This window comes from Tupaia chinensis, unplaced genomic scaffold (assembly GCF_000334495.1).
Source record: "Tupaia chinensis unplaced genomic scaffold, TupChi_1.0 Scaffold000305_1, whole genome shotgun sequence".
In the NCBI taxonomy this organism is placed as follows: Eukaryota; Metazoa; Chordata; class Mammalia; order Scandentia; family Tupaiidae; genus Tupaia; species Tupaia belangeri.
The window spans coordinates 3,164,008-3,184,026 of record NW_006159795.1 but is presented as its reverse complement, the minus strand read 5'-3'; the positions used below and the strand labels follow the sequence as shown (position 1 = coordinate 3,184,026).

General features: G+C 40.2%; 1 protein-coding gene across 1 annotated transcript in view; it reads left to right on the top strand.

Annotated features, from left to right (window-relative positions):
- Positions 1-20,019, top strand: part of PLCB1 (phospholipase C beta 1) — a 336,512-nt gene that overhangs the window by 182,031 nt on the left and 134,462 nt on the right. The window contains exon 25 of the mRNA XM_006150922.3: positions 4,281-4,461. Within this exon, the coding sequence (XP_006150984.1) occupies positions 4,281-4,461 (181 nt within the window). The remainder of the gene's footprint in view (positions 1-4,280; positions 4,462-20,019) is intronic.

Below are 20,019 nucleotides of genomic sequence, written 5' to 3'. Positions count from 1 at the left end.
TGGCTGAGGTTGAGGATGAATTGTGCCATTGAGGACCTTATTGGGGGTGCCTGTCTCTTATAGGAAACAAACAAACTTCAAAAAAGAGAAAAGCATGTTAGATAGCTGTATCAGTAGATTTTATTTTAATTACATGTTGAAATGATGGCATTTAGGAAGTATTAGGTTCAATAAAAATAAGTTTACTCATTTTTTTTTTAATTTTGCAATGTGGCCACTAGAAGTTTTAAATTGCATATGTGGTAGAAAAAAATCACATAAGTAGCCCGTATTATATTTCCACTAAGTAGCACTAACCATTTTATATCATTTCTGTCCTGGAACACAGAATTTAGCTCTTTGTTTCTGAGAAAAAGAAATGAGTTGGATAATTCTCCTTAAAGAAACTTGTTTGCTCTTCCAAGAGAGATAAACATTTTCCCAGTATTAAATTACAAAATAAATATAAAATTATTTTATGGCTCTGATACAAACAGCAGTAGGCAACCCAAGGGATAATGCCTTCAACCCTGTTTTTACAGATGCAAAGACATTATTCACTTGGTTAGTTATTTAAGCTTATTTATTACTTTTTTTCTTGAGGGAGTAAGATGGAAAGACAGAGATACAGTTGTCCTCAACAGGGTCACCACACCGGAGTCCACTCACAACCTCACCTGTCTCACGTCATGGGCAAACATATGTGTACCAGGTGTTCCCAGGAAGTCCTAGGATCTGAACTCAGGACCTTTTGCAAATAGGTCCAGTTTTGTTACCATACATCAACCACCTTGCCCCTGTTACTTTTATTGTCCTTCAGGCCCCTGCTATTATTTATTTATTTATTTTTAGCTTTTTTTTTTTTCCCCATAGGGTGTGTGTGCTTGCTGGAGGGAGACAGAGAGAGGGGGGATGGAGATACTACGGTCCCTTCTCTTTCATTGTCCTCTTGGGATTTGGGGCATGCATGCACTTGTACCCAGCATGATTTTCAAGCTGGTGGAGGGTCCAGGACTTAAATCATGATCAGCGATGTGGGAGTCCAGCACCTTAACCATCACACTGCCTGCTGGCTGAAGCCCATGCTATCTTAAGACACATCAGGGGAAGCATTTCTTCAAGGGTTAGTGTCGTTGAAGTCTGGTTATGTCCATCTTCTATCTCCCTGGATACACAATATAAAGTCTGGAAAATACATCCAAATAATGAATGATGTCATATCCATCAGATTGTTTTCATATTCCAATGCCTGTTATCTCAACTGTACTCTCCACCGAATGTAAAGGACAATTTACTCAGAAATGTTTTTTTGTTTTTCTTTTTGTTTTTGGGGTTTTTTTTTTTTTTTTTTCCAGCCATGGCATGCAATGATACTGTGTTGCTCTTAAGAGTACAGGTTTTGCCCACCCTCCCCTCCCTTGGGAAAGTTTCACTGCCCACCCCATGCTTCTATCCTTAGGAAGTTAATCTCATTGAAACCTTGTTTCCTCTCATGAAAACTAGAGATGACAAAACCCACTTGCTGTGTGCTGAGTGTCCCTGACACATATTGAGTGGTCAGTAAATAAGAGTGTCTCTGCTTGGTGGATAGAACTGACTGAAGAAATGCATTTATGTCCGTACTATACAGACTTCCTGCTGTGAAAGATGATGAGTGTAATCATTCCATGCCTCCTCGACACTACCATGCAATTCTGTTATAATTTCATGTATGTGCTAGTGGGTGAGTGTGCCCACCAGACAGAGACAGAGACAGAGAGAGAGGGAGAGGATAAAGCACCTCCCATGGGGCATGGTTACACTGCAATCCTTTCTCCTCAATCTCGCCCTCCTTTTTTGGATTCTGGGCATGCACACACATGTGTCCAGCATATTTCTCAAGCTGCTAGGGTTCTTGAACCGCTGTCAGCCACGTGAGATCTGACTACTTTAAAGACAGGCAATGGAGCCAGCCCACAGTACAATTCTAATATGTCAGGATCCATGAGCCTGCAAGTGTTCATTCTCACTTGGCATTGCATGTAAAAATGCAAAAGAACCTTTGAGAGAATTCTGCACCCTTTGTTTGACAAAACACGATCCTAACTCCAGCTTCAACCAACTGCCTTCTCCATGAATGCCACTGATGCTGGCCATATTCAAAGAACAAGTCACCAGAAGCAGTGACCACTGAGTCTAAGAAACTTCCTCTACCAGTTCCATCTGGTCACAAGTGAAAAATATATGCTGCATACCTTGGGTAGCAGTTTACTCTTCTCTTTGGAGAAAGTTCTCTGTAAGTCAAAAAGAGCATGTCTTCTTTTTGTGCTCTTCCTATGGTTTGTTTTCTACAAGTAATAATCCAAGGATAAAATTTAAAATAATCACACTGTTTTAATTTATTTCAACATCAGTTGTAACCTCTAAATACATAGATAATTTACTAAAAAAAAAATGCAGAGAAAACCATCTGGTGGCCAGCAGGTTGCCTAGTGGTTAAGGTGCTGGACTTCCATGTGGTCGACCATGGTTCAAGTCCTGGACCTGGCAGCTTAGAACTCACACTAGGCATGTGTGCATGCATACCCCAAATCCCAGGAGAACGGGGAAGGATTGCAGAGTGACCATCACCCTTGGAGATTATTTCCCGCTGTTGTTTCCATGTCTCTCCAGCAAGTGCATACGCCCTATGGCAAAAATCTCTTAAAGAAAAAAAAAAGAAAAATCCTGCTCAGAGGAAGCACTCAGTGAATATTTTCAAATGAACTAATGCTTCTCTTTCCTCTTAGATTTTTTTAAGGAAAGGACCATTTGGGTAGAGGTATCAATGAAGTTTTCACAGCCCCCAATGAACCTTATTTTGATTATATGTCCATTCTATTAAAAATCTTGTTAAAGGGACCAGCAGATGATGTAACGGTTACATCACTGGACTCTCATGTAGTTGACCATGGTTCGAGACCCAGACCCAGTGGCTTAACACTCACACCACGCATGTGTGCATGTGTGCCCAAAATCCGAAGAAAAGACTGGAGGAGAAGGGATTGTGGTGTGGCTATCCCCCTAGGGGGTGATTTCTCGTTTTCTGTCTCTCTGTCTCTCTCTTTCTTTCTGTGTCTCTCTGGTGAGCAACATGCACCCTATAGCAAAAAAAAATTGCTCTAACAAAAAAATAAAATAAAATAACCTTGTTAAAAACAGAACTCAGATGCTAGCAGAGAAGGTTATCTGCACATGATATCTACAAATGCTCTCTATTTTCAAACCACATCTTGCCAGATGTAAAATATGGCACCTCTTTAACTTATCCCAAGAGAATTACTCAATATTATAAACCTTTTATGGGAGAAAAGTAGAATTTTTAAAAATGTCATTCTATATGCCACATTTAAAAAATGAAGATAAACACCTTAAAAATTCTTATTAGGTATTTTTTTCCCCAAAGAGGCATTGTCATTGTCACTGTTTCCACAATCAGGGCCTCCAGTCTCCTGAATTTTCCTTCTGCCCCTGCTTCTCTGTCTCGAACAAAATAGATTTCATTTACTCTCTGGATTGGAGACCTTCTGTTACTCACCTTGTCCTTGAGATCTCACCCCAAGTAACTTATCAAAATACTTATTTCCAGGGGACCAGCAGTTAGCATAATGACTATGTCGCTGGACTCCCACACAGTCGACTGCGGTTCGAGTCCCGGACCCGGTGGCTTAAACTCACGTCAGGTGCGTGTGAGTGCGTGCCCAAGATCCCGAGAGGAGAATGGAGGAGAAGGGATTGTGGCGTGGCCATCCCCCCTGGGGGGTGATTTCTCGCTTTCTGTCTCTCTCTCTCTCTGTGTGTGTCTGTCTGGCGAGCGCACACGCCCTATAGCAAAAACCTCTCAAAAAACAAACAAACAAACAAAAAATCCTTATTTCCAGGACTAGGGCTAGCCTCGTAGCCCAATGGTTAAGGGAACTGGATCTTACATATCAAGCTGCAGTTCACATCCAGCCTGAGCAGCATCAAAAACATGCTGGGCATGCGTGTATGTGTGCCCCAAATCCTGACAGGATAGAGAAGTGGAGAGGAAATTGTGGCCTGACTGAACTCCATGGGTGTGTATGTAGGTACTTTCTTCCTCTCCTCCCTCCCCATCTCTCTCTCTCTCCCTGGCAAGTACACACATCTTCTCTGACAGTTACACACACACACACACACACACACACACACACACATTTATTTCCAAACAGCACTCTCTCTAGAAGGAATTGTGGTAAATAACCTTCCCTCCCCCTTGTTACAATCTGCCTGTTTGTGAGTCAAGTTCTGTGTCTTTGTAGGTCTGAGCCCAGCAGCCCTGACCATGGCTCATCAACAATTGAACAAGACCTTGCTGCCCTAGATGCTGAGATGACCCAAAAGTTAATAGACTTGAAGGACAAACAACAGCAGCAGCTGCTTAATCTTCGGCAAGAACAGTATTATAGTGAAAAATACCAGAAGCGAGAACATATTAAACTGGTAAGCCCAAGAAACATGATTTATGTTTGTGCAGCTGGAACCCTGTTTTCTGCAGAGAACTTTGTATGCTCCTGGGTAATTTAAAGCAGAAAAGAGCAGGTGTGAACAGCACCGGCTTGAAAGGTTGCAGAGGCCACATGGTGCTCACTATGGTGATGTTTTATAAGCCCCGCCATTCTAGCATTTCAACCAAGCTCTTCTGGGTTTCCTCAGAGGCTATCATTTATTATTTCTATTTGCATTGATACATTTTGGGGTTATTGTAATAGTTTTTGGTGATCTTTGAAATCTCACAAGCATGTAGAAGACATTTATCTTTTACTAGGAAAACTTATAACACACTGCAGATAAATTTTCACTTGTTTAAGTAGCACAGGGCTCAGCAAGAACCAAATAAAATGACACACTGCTCTCTCCTACATTGAAACAAGGCAGTATGTAAGTGGACAACGTGAAATATTGCCTACCTAATTCCCATGGCTCCCTCTAAGAGGAAATGTCCTCCCCTCCGTTAATAATCAGTTTTGTCCTTTAAAGCGTTTTTTTCATGGATTGTGACAGTCTCTCATGGTTGTGGCTGCCTGGATACATAGAAGAGACATGATAAATGGTGACGCATGGATGAAATAAACTTAGCAATAAAGCAGCCTTGAAAACAGGCTTATGCCCCATACGAATGAGTTTGATAGAAATTAGGGTACCCAGAGGAACTGAGCTCTAAGAAGTATTTGCATGTGACTTGTCCATTTCTTTGCTGGGGGTCTGTTAAGAGACTGTTAAGAGAATTCTGAGCTGTTTCTGCTTGCAAGGCAGGAAGTTTGCCACTGGCTTAGCCCTCACTGTGTAATAGATTCACTATAACGCTGTTCCAGCACTGCTTCCCCAATGATACTATGCAAATAAATAGGTCAATTCACATGAATTGCCTATAAAACAAATCAGATTCTCCTCGGTCAGTTATTCTCAACATGAGCGGGCATCAGAATCACCTGGAGGGCTCGTTAAAGCAGGTTGTTCAACCCTATCCCACATTTCCAATTCAACAGGATGTGTACCAATGCTGCTTCTGGTCCCAAGACCACACTTTGAGAACCACTGCCCGAATAGGAGGCTCAAGGATTTGTTTTTTGCAAACTCCACATGATTGTGATGGGTTGCCTTGCTTGTAAACTGCTGAAATAACATCAGAGCAGTGAAGGCATAACTGGATGGTGTGTTAGACCACTTTTCTGTTCCTATCATTGAATACCATAAGCTGAGCAATTTGTAAATAATAGGGGCCTATTTAGCTCACAGTTTGGGAAATCCAGGGTTAAGGGACCACATCTGGTGAGGATCTTCTTTTTGGTGGGGATTGTCTGCAGTGTCCCCAGGTAACACAGGGCCCAGAGGTATTGGAGGACATTCACATAGCAAGAAGGTAATAAATTATGTCTTTTACGTCAGCTCTGGTCTCTCTCCTTCTTCCTATAAAGCCACCAGAATTCAGTCCTGAGGGCCCTACCCTGATGATTTTATATCCTAGTCACCTGACAAAGGCCTCATTTCTTGGATTAAGTTCCCACCCTCGTAATACCATTACAGTGGCAGTTAAGTTACCAACACATAAGCTATTGGGGGGGCACATGTGAACCCTGGCAGGCAGATATTGGGTTGGATGTAAGGAGAGAATTATCTTGACAGACCTGAAAAAGTCAAAATAAGTTTTAATGGGAGATAATGGCTTTGACCCAGCTACAACCACTGCCCTCGAACATTTTCTAGAAACTCCCCTCCCCAGTAATTCAGAATATTTTAACAATAAAAATTAAAATAGAAACCATGTATTGAACACTAACCCTGGGGCCAAACACTGAGCTAAGCTATTTATAGGAATTGTCCTATTTAATTCACACAACCATCGCTGGAGTTTGGTTCTAGTGTCAAGCTCCATTTTGCAATTAAAAACACTTCTAGAGAAACTTAGTAACTGTCTCAAAGTTCTGCAAGTAGAAAGTGGTGCAGTTGGGATTTGAACCTGGATCCTCTGATTTTAGAGTCCCTTCTTAATAACCATGGTGGATGCCTCTAAAATTCAGATTTTAGGCCAACACCATCATACCGAAGGGGATTTTTCTGCATGTCTACTCACGCAGAGCACACACAGTGATCTTCTTAATTACAATGACTAGGATACCATGCCTCTCTCTCTCTCTTTTTTCAATGTCTTTATTTCAAATATCTGAAGATTTATTATTAAAGCATACCGTTCAGTGTTTTTAGTATAGTCATCATAATCAACTTTAGAACATTTTCATCACCCCAGAAAGAACTCCCAACTTATCCATTCATTTGTTTATTCAGCAAATATTTAATAGATACCTATTGAGCAAATATTTTACAACAGTAGTGGACGAAAACTCAATAACCCTAGTCCAGGGAAGCTTACATTCTAGAAGGAGGAGTCATACCACAAACAAAATAAGTTGGTAAAATATGTATTAATAGTTTGTTAGGTGGTAATAAGGGCTTAAGAGAAAAACTGTAACAGAAATGGTCAAATGGAGAGTAAGGGCTGGGAAGGATGAAAAGCGTGCTTTGCAATTTGAAATAGAGGAGTTAGGGAAGGGCCTACTGAGAAGACAGCATTGGAGTTAGGAGCCCAAGGGCTGACCCACGCAAAACGATGGAGGAAGATGTTTCTAGGCAGACTCTGGGTAGTGGAGGAACACCAGGGTGGTTCTGTTGGGAGATAACACCAGGTCAGAGTGATGAAACTTTTGAAGTAGGACACAGATCTTCTAGCATCTTTAGGCCTCTGTGTCACTGGAAATGATGTGGAAGCTGCTGGAGGGCTTGGAGCAGAGGACTGACAAGATCTGAAATACCTTTCACAAGGACCATCCTGAGGCTGGGCTGTCCAACACATGGGAGTAGTGGTACCCCGGGCAAGGGGAAGGCCTGAGGCATGATTCATGCCAGTGGTGGCCCAAAGAGTTAAGAAGTCCTGAGGATATCAAGCTGATGACTCACTTTCACTAACAGAAGTCCATATAACCCAGCCATAACTATCTATAGTTTGCCCAGAGTCCAGATCCCTGGGTAAGACACCATTCTCCATGAAAGAGACATGGCAATTCAGAAGAGACAGGTCAGAATAAGAGGGAAACCTGACACTCACAGGAGATTCCTGAAATAAGAATTCAGAGTACTGATGAAAATAAATAAATAAATAAATAAAAATCAATCAATAAAAACCCAGAGAGCCAGGAAGATCTTTTGGGAAGAAAGGGACTTGAGCTGTGAAAATAGGGTGCAGGAAAGAGAGATAAGACGTCAATGTCCAGTCCCACTGCAGGGCATAGAAAACCGTGCAGTCACTTTTTTCCTGGAGGGAGAGGCGGTGGGAGGGGATTTGGGGAACAGTATTCGGAGTCTGTAGGTGGGGAATCCTGCCTGAAGAAGAGAAGAAGTGGTAAAAAGCCTCCTGGAGGTGACAACTCCATGTTATGCTCCTCTGTTCTCTCTCGCTAAGAAGGAATCTGTCTGTACACTGGAAAAGTTTAGAGGGGTTTTCAGGAAAATGTAAAGCCAGCCTGGTCCTTTCAGGCCAAATGTAATATACTCACCTCCTTGCCACTGTGATATAGATTGGGGTTTCAGATAAAACCCCAGTGCCTTTTGAGCACACCTGTATAAACTTTTTTTTTTTTTAAGAAATTTTTCCTCTGGGGTGTGCATGCTCACTGGAGACACAAAGAAAGACAGAGAGAGAAAAAGTGAGGGAGGGGATGACCACACCACAACCCCTTTTCTTCCACTCTCCTCTTGGGATTTTGAGCATTCACACACATGCACCCAGCATGAGTGCCAGGCTACTGGGTCCAGGACTTGAATCATAGTTGGCCGAATAGGAGTCCGGTGCCACAAATACTAAGCCACCTGCTGGTTCCGGCTGTATGGACTTTTGTTACAACGGCTAAGGCCCCAGCCCCTCAGATTGGGATTGCAGGCAGTGTATGTTAAGGCTATCTGGGGGCATCTGCCATTTATACCACATCCCTGTAAGTGCCACATGAGTACCAGAGCTTCCTACTAACTCCCTTCGTAATAACTAGGAATTGTTCTGCCAGGAAATCTTTTCATTGAAAGTTACCCAAAGTGTCGATTCCATCCTTGGTGATGCTGAATGATGAGCAGGCTTCTCGGGCTAAATTAGAGAAACGGAAAAGTAATTAAAAAGCAAATAGGCCCCAGGTAAAATGAATGATTTGGGTGATGAGGAAAATTAAGCAGAAGATACTTCATCTCCCAAAACTGCTTTGGGGATTAAATAACAACGTGCTTTGGTTACATTTCGAATACTGGCGTCCACAATTCAAGAATTAAGAAAGAAACCATGGCAGCAATAAACTCCTTGCCAAACGTTTGTTGAAAACTTAATGTTTGTGCAAAGTTCTGATAGACACTGTAGTAAAAAGGAATAAAACATGGTCACATTCATACTCAGAGCTTGTGTATAACAAACAGTTCTAATACCATGTGATAAATGAAATAATGGAGGTGTCATCAAATTGATATCAAAGTGCAAATATGAGAAGCATTTGCCTCAGTCTGTAAATTGATAAACACCAAAAGAATAGTCTTGAAGTACTGGGTTGTCAAAAAAGTCATGATGCATTTTTGCATAGAAAAACAGAAAAATACATCATGACTTTGCTGACAACTCAGTAATTACTCATATTGTTATAGGAGGTGTAAAATATACACCAAATTCAATAGCACTTCATAGACTCTACACCTGTCTGAAAAATGATCTACACCATTCTAGCTCTGTATCCAAGTAACTACCACCTGGACACTCACAGTGTGGTCTCTCATCTGGGAGTTTGTTACATGTGAAGTCTCAGGCTTCATCCAGACCTTCTAAACCACAATTTGCATTTTGATAGGAGATGCAAGTGGTTTGTTACACATTCAAGTTTAAGAAGCGTGATTTTAGAGCCTATCTTTGCTCAAAGGCCCTTGGAGAGTAAGTATAACATTTCTCTTAGTTGAAATGAGAAATGCAGTGTATTCAACCCAGCTTGATCATCCAGTTAAATGGACATCTATTGATGATAAAGTCACAGTTTCTGCAGAAATTATTGTTGTGGTCCCTGCCTATATTCACAATACAAAGAAATGGCTACTTTAGTTAGAGAGGAGTGAAAACTAAGATGGACATTCCCTCAGCCCATTTAAGTTCTTGTACCCCCGCCGTCACTCCACAGTAGCATGGGGTTCTGTGGACTTCAGTTAAGACCCTATACCAGGGAGAAACTGTAGTGTTGGGAAATCCATTCTAAATTGTTTATCTGTGTTTCATCGGTTGCCATAAGTTGACTCTGTGTTTTGTTTATCCATCATGATTAGGTTTTAATTTTAGAAGCAACTTTGGAGAGTGATGGAAATTCATAGTGGTCCATCTGCAGATTCCTAATCACTCTTATTAATCAGTTGCAAGTATCATACTCACGGCTAAACACCCATGGCCAATTGAGGGGAACTTTGTGTTCATGTCAATGGGTTCGCGCCTCAATCACAGAAGTGTATGGTCTACCATTTGGCATTTTTGTTTTGTTTTCATTTTGCTGTTGTTGTTGTTCTTATGTTGTTTGTTGTCCTTTAATTTGCCAGAGGGCTCATGTACTTGCCAGAGGAGCAACAGAGTAAGAGATAGGGGAAGTGAGAAAGCTCCTTTCCCCCAACAGGACATGGTCACTCCACAATCCCTTCTCCTCCATTTCTCCATCCTGTTGGGATTTGGAGCAAATGAGCAAATGGAAGATGTGTTTTTCCAGTCCCTGGGTCTGGGACTCAAACCACGAGGTCAGCCATGTGGGATTCAGCCACCTTACCCACCAAGCCACAGAATGGTCCCTACATTTCTTACTTAGTGTTTTTTTTTTTTTTTTTTTTTGAGAGTTTTTTGCTATAGGGCACGTGCACTTGCCAGAAAGATAAAGACAGAGAAACAGAGAGCGAGAAGTCACCTCCCAGGGGGGCTGGCCATGCTGCATTTTTTCCTCCATTCTCCTCTCGGGATCTTGGGCACACACACACACACACACACACACACACACACGCCTGGTGTGAGTTCAAACCACTGGGTCCGGGACTTGAACTGCAGTTGACTACATGAGAGTCCAGCGACACAGCCATTATGCTAACTGCTGGTCCCCTTAGCATTATTTCATAGGCAATTTTTCATTTCAAGATTTGTAATGGTTTTGAATAGTGCCACATAATTTCATTGTATGAACACAGCTTAATTTAGTTATCTAATTTTAAGTTGTTTTCAGTCTTTTTTATTATTGATGTTATTGAAATAGTGTCATGGAGGACTTTGTTCTAGAACTGATGATAAATTGCTCTCCTGAGTGTTATGCCAGTGTGCACTACAGTGTCCGCTAGCCACATCCTTACCACTATGGGGGTTTATCTTTTGTTTATTATTATTATTTCTCCCAGAGCATATGGCTAGAAATGATATTAATATTAAATTCCAATGATTTAGTTATGAACCATAGCCATGTGGGATTCAGCATATGTCTGTATTTATACTCCTATTTTCTGCAAATTACTAATTCACATCCATTCCCTATTCTTCTGTTGGATTATCTCCTGTTCTTTTGATTCAAAGAACTCATGTATTATTATTATTATTAGGAGGTTGGGTGAGTTAAAGAGTATTAAGTGTTTTTATATTTATTCACATTTATTATGGATGTGTGTATTTAGATGTGTATACATTTACTGAAGGCCTACTGTGGTCTTTTAGATCATTGGGTAAGTCATGATGTATTTTTCTTTGTTTATGAAAAAAATGCATCATGACTTTCACAATGACATAATATATCCTGATGGGCTCCACAGAACCCTCTGAGTCTCTTTCTCACTCGCTCTCTGTCCTACTTTTCTGTGCATTAGGATTATTATTTTTCAAAGAATTCAGTGTGGATTAGACATAATTGTGGTTTCTATTTTCAGGGACTTGGGGTGATTAAGAGTGCAGGGAGTAGAGTTGGGCGTATCTTCTAACAGTATGCCCATCTTTATCAGTTATCTTCATTGCATAACAAACACCCCAAAACATATTGACTTCAAACAACTGCCATTATCTAGCTCATGATTCTGTGTGTCCACAGTTGGGGCTTGGCTCAGTTGACTGGTTCTTCTAGTCTTGGCTGGGCTCACGCATGTATCTCTGGTTGAACTACCATTCACCTACACTGGTTCTGGATGCTGGTTACCTGTGGATGAGTCAGTACAGGTGACTTAGCCACACTGTACTTCATCACCAATAGGCTTGCCTGGGCTTGGTCAAGTGGAAAGTGGAAAGATTTCAGTTGAGAGCAAATGGAGGTAGGAAAAGCTTCTTGAGAAGTCTTCCAACTAACTGCTTTCTCATTGTATTGGATAATGTGAGTCATAAGACTTGCCCAAAGTCAAGGATTGGGAAATAGGCTCTATCCCTGGTTTTGAACAGTACAGGTCACAGTGCAAAGAGTATAAATATATGGGACGTTGTAGCACTAGGGCCATTTTCACAAAAATATCTATGCATAGTTCTCATAGTTTGGATGAGAGACTCAATAAAATAATTCATAGAAATTTAGAATAAAGTCATCATTCTTTACCAAAGGACCATTTGTACGGAATGCAGAAGCATGACTTTTATATTTAGTTATGTAACTGAAGCTAAATTATTGCATTTCTTTGAATGTACATATCATAATTTCAAAGACAGAAAGTTCATATAAGAATGCTTAGAAAGTCTCCTTCTGACCGTAATGCTAGGTTCTCTTATATTATAGAGGAGAGAGATAATCTAGTTCTAAGATATATTAAAATAATCATTACAGATCTTAATTTAAATAGAAAGACTTTTTGCGACCAGTGATTGGTGTAAAGGTTACATTGCTGATTCCCACGAAGTTGATCATTGAGTTCTGGACCCAGCAGCTTAGACTTCATACCAGGTGCATGTACATGCATGCACAAAATCTCAAGAGGAGAAGGGAGGAGAAAGGATTGCAGAATGGCCATCCCCCCTAGGGCATGATTTCTTGCTTTCTGTCTCTCTTTCTCTCTCTGTCTCTCTGGTGCATGTACACACCCTATTGCAAAAATCTCTCTAAAAATAAATAAATAAATGAAAAGATTTTTTGACTGACTTTCTTTTTTTTGTGCACAATATATAGTGTCTTTATATATTGTTATGGTGCTAATTGTTTGCTAGTTAAGAAAGATTAAGGGGAAAATGTCAGTAAACAGAACCATACCCAAAGGCAAAGCAAAGAATGACTTTGGCATGTGTCAACTTAAAGAGCTTAGGGAATATAGAAAGATTATACTATAAGGAAAGTTACAAAATAAAATCTGCAAGTATGATAATTTACTTTTTGCCCTCCATAATTACAGAATTATAGGACTCATTGCATTCCATCTGGCATGTGAGGGATGCTTAAGTTAAACATTTTACACTAAGGAGAAAAGTAGCTGCCATGCCATAAGTTTTATCTTCATGGGAAGCTCTTCTGTTCCTAAATTCCAAAAGGACTGTTGAGAATCCATCATTTATTGTCCTAATTTAGTTACAAATCACAAGATAATCTTGACTCTTTTATCCAGGTTTCCTGTGCTCATTACAGTCAACAACCGACCACGTCAATGATCTTATGTGATCATGCCATCTCGCCTAGGTACACAGTAGCCTGACCCTCTAGGTTTGTGTAAATGTATGTTCGGATGTTCACACAGGACAAAATCACACAATGCCGCAGTTCTCAGAAGATGTCCCCATCATTAAATAAGCATGACTATATTAGGGTCTTCAATAAGTTCATGGAAAGTGTATATTATGAAAAAATTATGGGACTAGTTTTGTGGGCTAATGATTAAGGAAATCACATCCCACATGGCCAGCTGCATGGTTTGAATTCTGGCCTAGGCAACTGGAAACACACCTCAGGGGGACCAGCAGATGGCATAATGATTATGTCACTGGACTCCCATGTATTTGACCACAGATCCAATCCTGGACCCAGTGGCTTAAAACTCACTCTGGGGACACGTGCATGTATGCCCATGGAGACTGGAGGAAAAGGGATTGTAGTGTGGCCATTCTCCTGGGGTGTGGTTTCTCACTTTCTGTCTCCCTGTCTCACTGTGTGTCTCTGGTGAGTGCATATACCATATAGCAAAATCTCTCTAAGAAAAGGAAAAGAAAGGAGAGGAAAATACCTCGAGTACATGGGTGTGTGCCAAAATCTCACTAGGATGGAGAAATTCAGAAGGGATTACACCATGATCACACCCCATGGTGGGTTCTCTCTTCCTCTTCTTTTGCTCTCTCTCTGAAAAGCACACATGCCTTCTTGCCAAACAAGCAAAACAAAAAGACAAAACAATGCATGGATTTAAAAAACTTTTTGCACCCAAATGAACTCTTTTCATCTCATTTTTCCACAAGTTTTTGAAATATCCTCTTATTTGAAAACCTCCATCTGCTCATAATTGCTGCTTTTCCACATCGGAGTACTAATATTTATTTGTTTAATTTATTCTAAATTAAAAGGTCTTGATGTGTTTTAGAATTATGAAGACAGCTTAAAATTTTAGTGGTTTGGGTGGTTTTGTTTTTAACTGGTTTAATCAGATATAAAAATACCATTTCATTTGATCAGATGCAAACATTTTCTCGTTTTCTTTTCATCGAAGAACATGTAATGGTGTCATTTGTGATTTTACACCTACCTTTCAATAATTCTTGCAGATACCTTCATTAGCAATTAAAATTATAAAGGGAAGAATTCTTTGTTCTGTTGTAAACTCTAACTTAAAGTACAATCAGAACTTTTTTAAGTGAAACTTCTTTTATAATAAAAATAAATATTTTATGACCATATATCTCTACTTCTTATTCTCATCAAAATATTTTTAAATAACAGTTGAGTTGTGAAAACATGCCTATACCCATAATTTCACAATTAACGAAAGGAAATTTTAAGACAATTTAGTCCCTGTATCTTACTGATAAGGAATTATTACTGGACAAATGCACAGACCAGGCCTGATTCATGGTTACACAGTAAGCCAATTTCTGAGACAATGTGAGTTTGATTAGAGAAAGGCTTTGTTATGGAAGATACCTACTGGGGAGCCGTAGAATCTAAGACTCTTTTTTTTGTTTGTTTTTTTTTAAGTATCAGTTATTTGAACCAGCAGATGGTGTAATGATTATGTCATTGGACTCCCACATGGCCAGCCGTGGTGCGAACCTTGGACCTGGTTGCTTGAAACTCATGCCAGGCGTGTGTTAATGTGTGCCCAACAACCTGAGAGGAGAATGGAGAAGAAGGGATTGTGGTGTGGCCATCCCCCTGGGGAGTGATTTTTTCACTTTTTGTCTCTCTGTCTCTTCGACGAGCTCATACGCCCTATAGCAGAAATCATTTTTTAAAAATATCAGATATTTAATTAGGTTCTTGACAAGAAATTTAGAATACCAGTTTGTGAGAATAAGCTCCATTTTTAAAAGGCAAACATGGATTGCAGTTACCCTTGGGGCTGAGAACAGCTTTGATCTGTTCTCAAGAGTTATCTGCCGGGGACCAGTGGGTGGCATGGTGGTTGAGGTGCTGGACACCCCCACATAGCCGACCATGGTTAGAGTCCCAGATCTGGTGGCTTGCTGTCTTTCTCTCTCTCTCTCTCTCTCTCTCTTTCTCTCTCTCTCTCTCTCTCTGTCTCTCTCTTTCTCTCTCCGTGTCTCTCTCTGGTCAAATTAAAATAAATGAATAAATAAAATTAAATAAATAATTTTTTAAAAAGAGTTATCTGCCAAATCCTCAGACCAGGTTTCAGCTGCAGTGGGACTTCCCCTTCTTGGGCTTTTTAGACTTGGAGTCACCCTTTTTAAACTTGCCACTGGTATTAATCTCCTTGACTTCAGGTGTCTTCTCCTTAGTACCTGGCTTCTCAGCTTTTTCACTTGCCACCTTGTAAAATGGGAAAGAGGAGTCTAAGACTCTTAAAGTATATTCTCTACAATTGAGGAAAAGCAGGGACGTTAAACACAAGTCAGGAATGTGACAACATGAGGATCTAACAGTAGAGATCCAACAGCTTTCCAGAAAAGTATCTATGTTGTCTTTGAAGGATGATGCTGTTTTCTGGGTGCTGGTCAGTCTCGAGGAGAGTCCAGAGTGAATGTTATTGTCAGATGTGTTCTGGGGAAAGAACTCAAGACATAGAACTCTTGGGATGCCCTCATCTCTTTGGTCTTTATACGCTACTTGAGACTGTCTTACAGATGTTGAACAGTTAAGGCCATCACAATGTGGTCATGACAGGACTATGATCACCGTGTAGAGGTAGTACTGATTAGTCAGGTGGTAAAGAGAGTGTGAGCTCATCTCATTATGTAAAATAAATTAGCTAGGACTCTAGGCATATTTTTTTAACCTGGTAAATATTATATTTAAGAGTAAACAGAAATAACTTATTTTGGCCTGTCAGGGATCGGTGTCACAATCAAGGTCCAGAGAATTACGGAGGCCCAACTCGAGCATCACCTAGGCCAATAAAACACCTAAACTACAGCTCATTTTCTCAAATTTCTTAACTTTTTTTCCCCATAGGATGCATGTGCTCACCAGAGAAAGACAGAGAGGGAGATGGAGAGGGAGGGAGGCAGAGAGAGAGAGAGCACTTCTTGGGAGGATGGCCCAGTATAACCCCTTCTCCTCCATTCTCCTCTTGGGATTTTGAACATGCACATACACACATCTGGTGTGATTTCCAAGCTGCTGGGTTGGGGACTCAAACCACAAAGTTAGCCATGTGGTGGAATCCAGGCACCCTAACCTCCATACTACCTGTAAGCCCCAATTTTCTTAATTTGTAGAAAGTTTTTTAAAGTATTTCCAGTTGATAGCTTTATAAGATAATATCTGAAATACTTCATTTGAAGAAGCATGTTACATTTACTTGTTTATATCCTCCAGGAAAATAAGAGTGACATTTACCTTGGCATGATTTAGAAGAGCAAAATAATTTAAAAGCTACAGGCTCATCAGATGAACTAATGTACATTGAATAAGATTTTTACCTTCATTTACTTCTTTGACAGGCAAAGGGGAAAAAATAAGAATCATTTAAATGCTACAATTCAAATAAGCAGCTATCAATTCTATTTAGCCATGAGAATTTAAAAAAAAAATAACTTCATACATATTGGGACCAGCAGTTAGCGTAATGGCTATGTCGCTGGACTCTTACGTAGTTGACCGCGGTTCGCGTCATGGACCCAGTGGCTTAAACTCACGCCAGGCGCGTGTGCATGCATGCCCAAGATCCCGAGAGGAGAATGGAGGAGAAGGGATTGCGGTGTGGCCATCCCCCCTGGAGGGTGATTTCTCGCTTTCTGTCTCTCTGTCTCTCTCTGTCTGGCGAGCGCTGGCGTCCTATAGCAAAAACATCTCCAAAAAAAGAAAATAAAATAACGTCATACATATGAAAGAATATGTGGGAATGATGAAGACTTTTAGCCTAAAAATTTCTCCTATTTCTGAAAGGAGAAAGGAGATGATGACAAATATCTGCATCATGTAGACAGGGCTCTGTCTGCTCAGAGTTGAAACATCAATGCTAATATAATATCTGGTACATCACAAGTGCTCAGTTAATAGTTCATTGAATGAAAATATGGACATTTCTCAATTCATTTGGCCAGGATCCATCCTAATACAAACATCCATTTTGTTTCTAAATTCTCAATAAGGTGTTTGGTTTGTTAGAAAGATTAGTGGAAGGGGAGGGAACATGAATTGTGCCTAAAATGTGAACATTCTAAACTGACTTTTTAGCCATTTCCAAAATTTTTTGTTGTTGTTGGAGAGGTTGTTTTTGCTATAGGGCACGTGTACTTGCCAGAAAGACAGAGAGAGACAGAGAGATAGAAAGCGAGAAATCACCCTCCAGGGGGGATGGCCACACCACAACCCCTTCTCCATTCTCCTCTCAGGATCTTGGGCACACACTCACATGTGCCCAGCATGAGTTTAAGCCACCGGGTCCAGGACTCGAACCACTGTCGACTACATGGGAGTTCAGCAACATAGCCATTATGCTAACTGCTGGTCCCTCAAAATTATTTTGTTTGGTAAGAGACTCCAAACATGTTGGTTTTGATCCACACATTTTGATCCCTTCTGGATAGAGTCAAGGAATTATTTTCTTCCATGGAAACCATTTTCTCACCCTTAAATGACTGAACCAAGTAAAATTTAGCATGGAGTTGATAATAAGCATGACACTATATTCCCCAGGGCTTTTCTTTTGACTCTTTTTAAAAGGTTTGGGAGAGGTAAGACACTTGCGGGACACAGATAAGGTTTATTCTCTGTTGATGAGGATGTGTATGAATAATAATAATAATTTAAATTAAAATTTTTATAAAAAGTTTTGGGACATTTTACTAAGGGAATTGTCATGAGTGGTAAACAAATAAGCAAAGTAAGTCAGAAGTATGTGTTCCTTTGAGGCAGAAAAACAAATTATACTTGAAATTAAATGTTGTTTACTGCATTTCCATTCATCATGTACTCTCGGTTTATTTCCTAGGAATTCTAAATTAATCATTACCTTTTTTCTACTCTATTTTAATAGGCAGCTTCCTTTCAGTGAGTTTTATGCCTAATACTTGATTGAATGGCTCTTTGAACAGACCCTGTCTGTCACTAAATACACCACAAGTTATTATACTTTCCCCTGAGATTAGGTAAGAATCACTTGAATTATTAAATGAAAAAAATCACTCTTCTGGGTCCTATTTTCACATTTCATGCAATAAAATCCCAAAGCCCAAAACTTGAGGTCCCCCATTTACTTGGGGATTAATCAGAGAAATGTTTTAATATCAGAATTATTTTGGTTGCAAGGCACAGAAACCCGTAATGGATAAGGCAAGAAGACTATCTACTATAAAACACACAGAGTGTATCATACAAGTAAAGATCTACTATCCATGGGGCCAGCAGGTGATATGCTGGTTAAAGTTGCTTGACTCTCACATGGCTGACTACGGTTCAAGTCATGGGCCTGGTGGTTTGCTTTCTCACTTTCCTTCTCTCTCTTGCTCTCTCTGGTAATGCTGGAAAATAATAATAATAATAATAACAATAATAATAATAATAATAATAATAATAATAATAATAAAGTTAAATAAAATTATTCTTTAAAGAAGGAAAAAGATCTATTATCCAAACCAGGGGGAAGAAAGGCATAGAGATAGTCCAGAAATGACTCTGTGGCACTTTCTTGGTCTCTGCCTCTCTGCCTCCTTGTCTTTCTTGTCCCTTCTGTCTCCTGCTTTCCTCTGCATATTAGCAATAATAGGGACAGCAGGTAGGGTGGTGGTTAAGGTGTTGGACTCCTGCATGACTGACTGTGGTTCAAGTCTCAGATATGACAGCTTGCTTTCTCACTTTCCCTCCCTCTGATCAAATTAAAAAATAATAACAATCAAGAAAATTAAATAAATAATTCTTTTTTTAAAAAGGAAATATTCTTATTTCTTATGTTTATTTATTCTGTTCATGAGAGGGAGAGACAGAGAGAGACAGGGATAGAGAAAGACAAGCACCCAGAACAGATTCTCATGCTGGCATCCCTCCCCTAATGCCAGGCTTCTCAAATAGCCACAATCGTGGTTAGACACCCTCTGGAATACACAGGTTGACCAGGAAACTGAACCCACAAACTTGCAAATGGGTCCAGCATCGCTTGGGCAGTGCATTACCACTAAGTCACTGAGCTGCTTACCATCGTGCAAATAGTCCAGTATCAATTGGGCAGTGCATAACCACTGAGCCACTGAGCTGCTTACCATTGTGCAAATAGTCCAGCATCACTTGAGCAGTGCATGACCACTGAGCCACCCCCTATTCTTTTCCAGAGCAGCAGATAGGCTTTCCTTGTTAGAAAATATGGGTACCAACCTCTTCTAAGTTTAATTTCTTCCTTTATTGATATATAGGAGAAATCTCAAAGGAAGCCTTGTTAGGGTCATATGATTGGCCAAGCTTAGAGAAATCACTGATGGCCAGAAGTCAGGGTATGACTGACTTGACTTGGATCAGTGCCCCAACCCCGACCCCCACCCCCCCCGAGCTAATTACTGTGGCCAAAGAATTAGGTTGAAGACAACAGCAGTTCTTATGAGAACCATGCGAGAAAGTTAGTTCTAAGAAAACAAAGAGAGTCCTTCCCACAGTAGTATTTCATAAAGAAAACCAAAGGTGAGCCCCAGACTCTCTCTGTATAGGGCAAAGAAGAGAGAAATTATGGATGCATATTTATAATCTCATTGCTGGTTTAGCATGGGTTTGACAATGGTGGTCAACCATGGACAAAATCATAATAATTATTCTGCCTCTTAGAATTTAAGTAAACCAGTTTAAATAAAGATAATAGGACTATAGAAAAAAATATTGGTCTTCTAAAAAATATAACTGGGAAAGGCAGAATGTT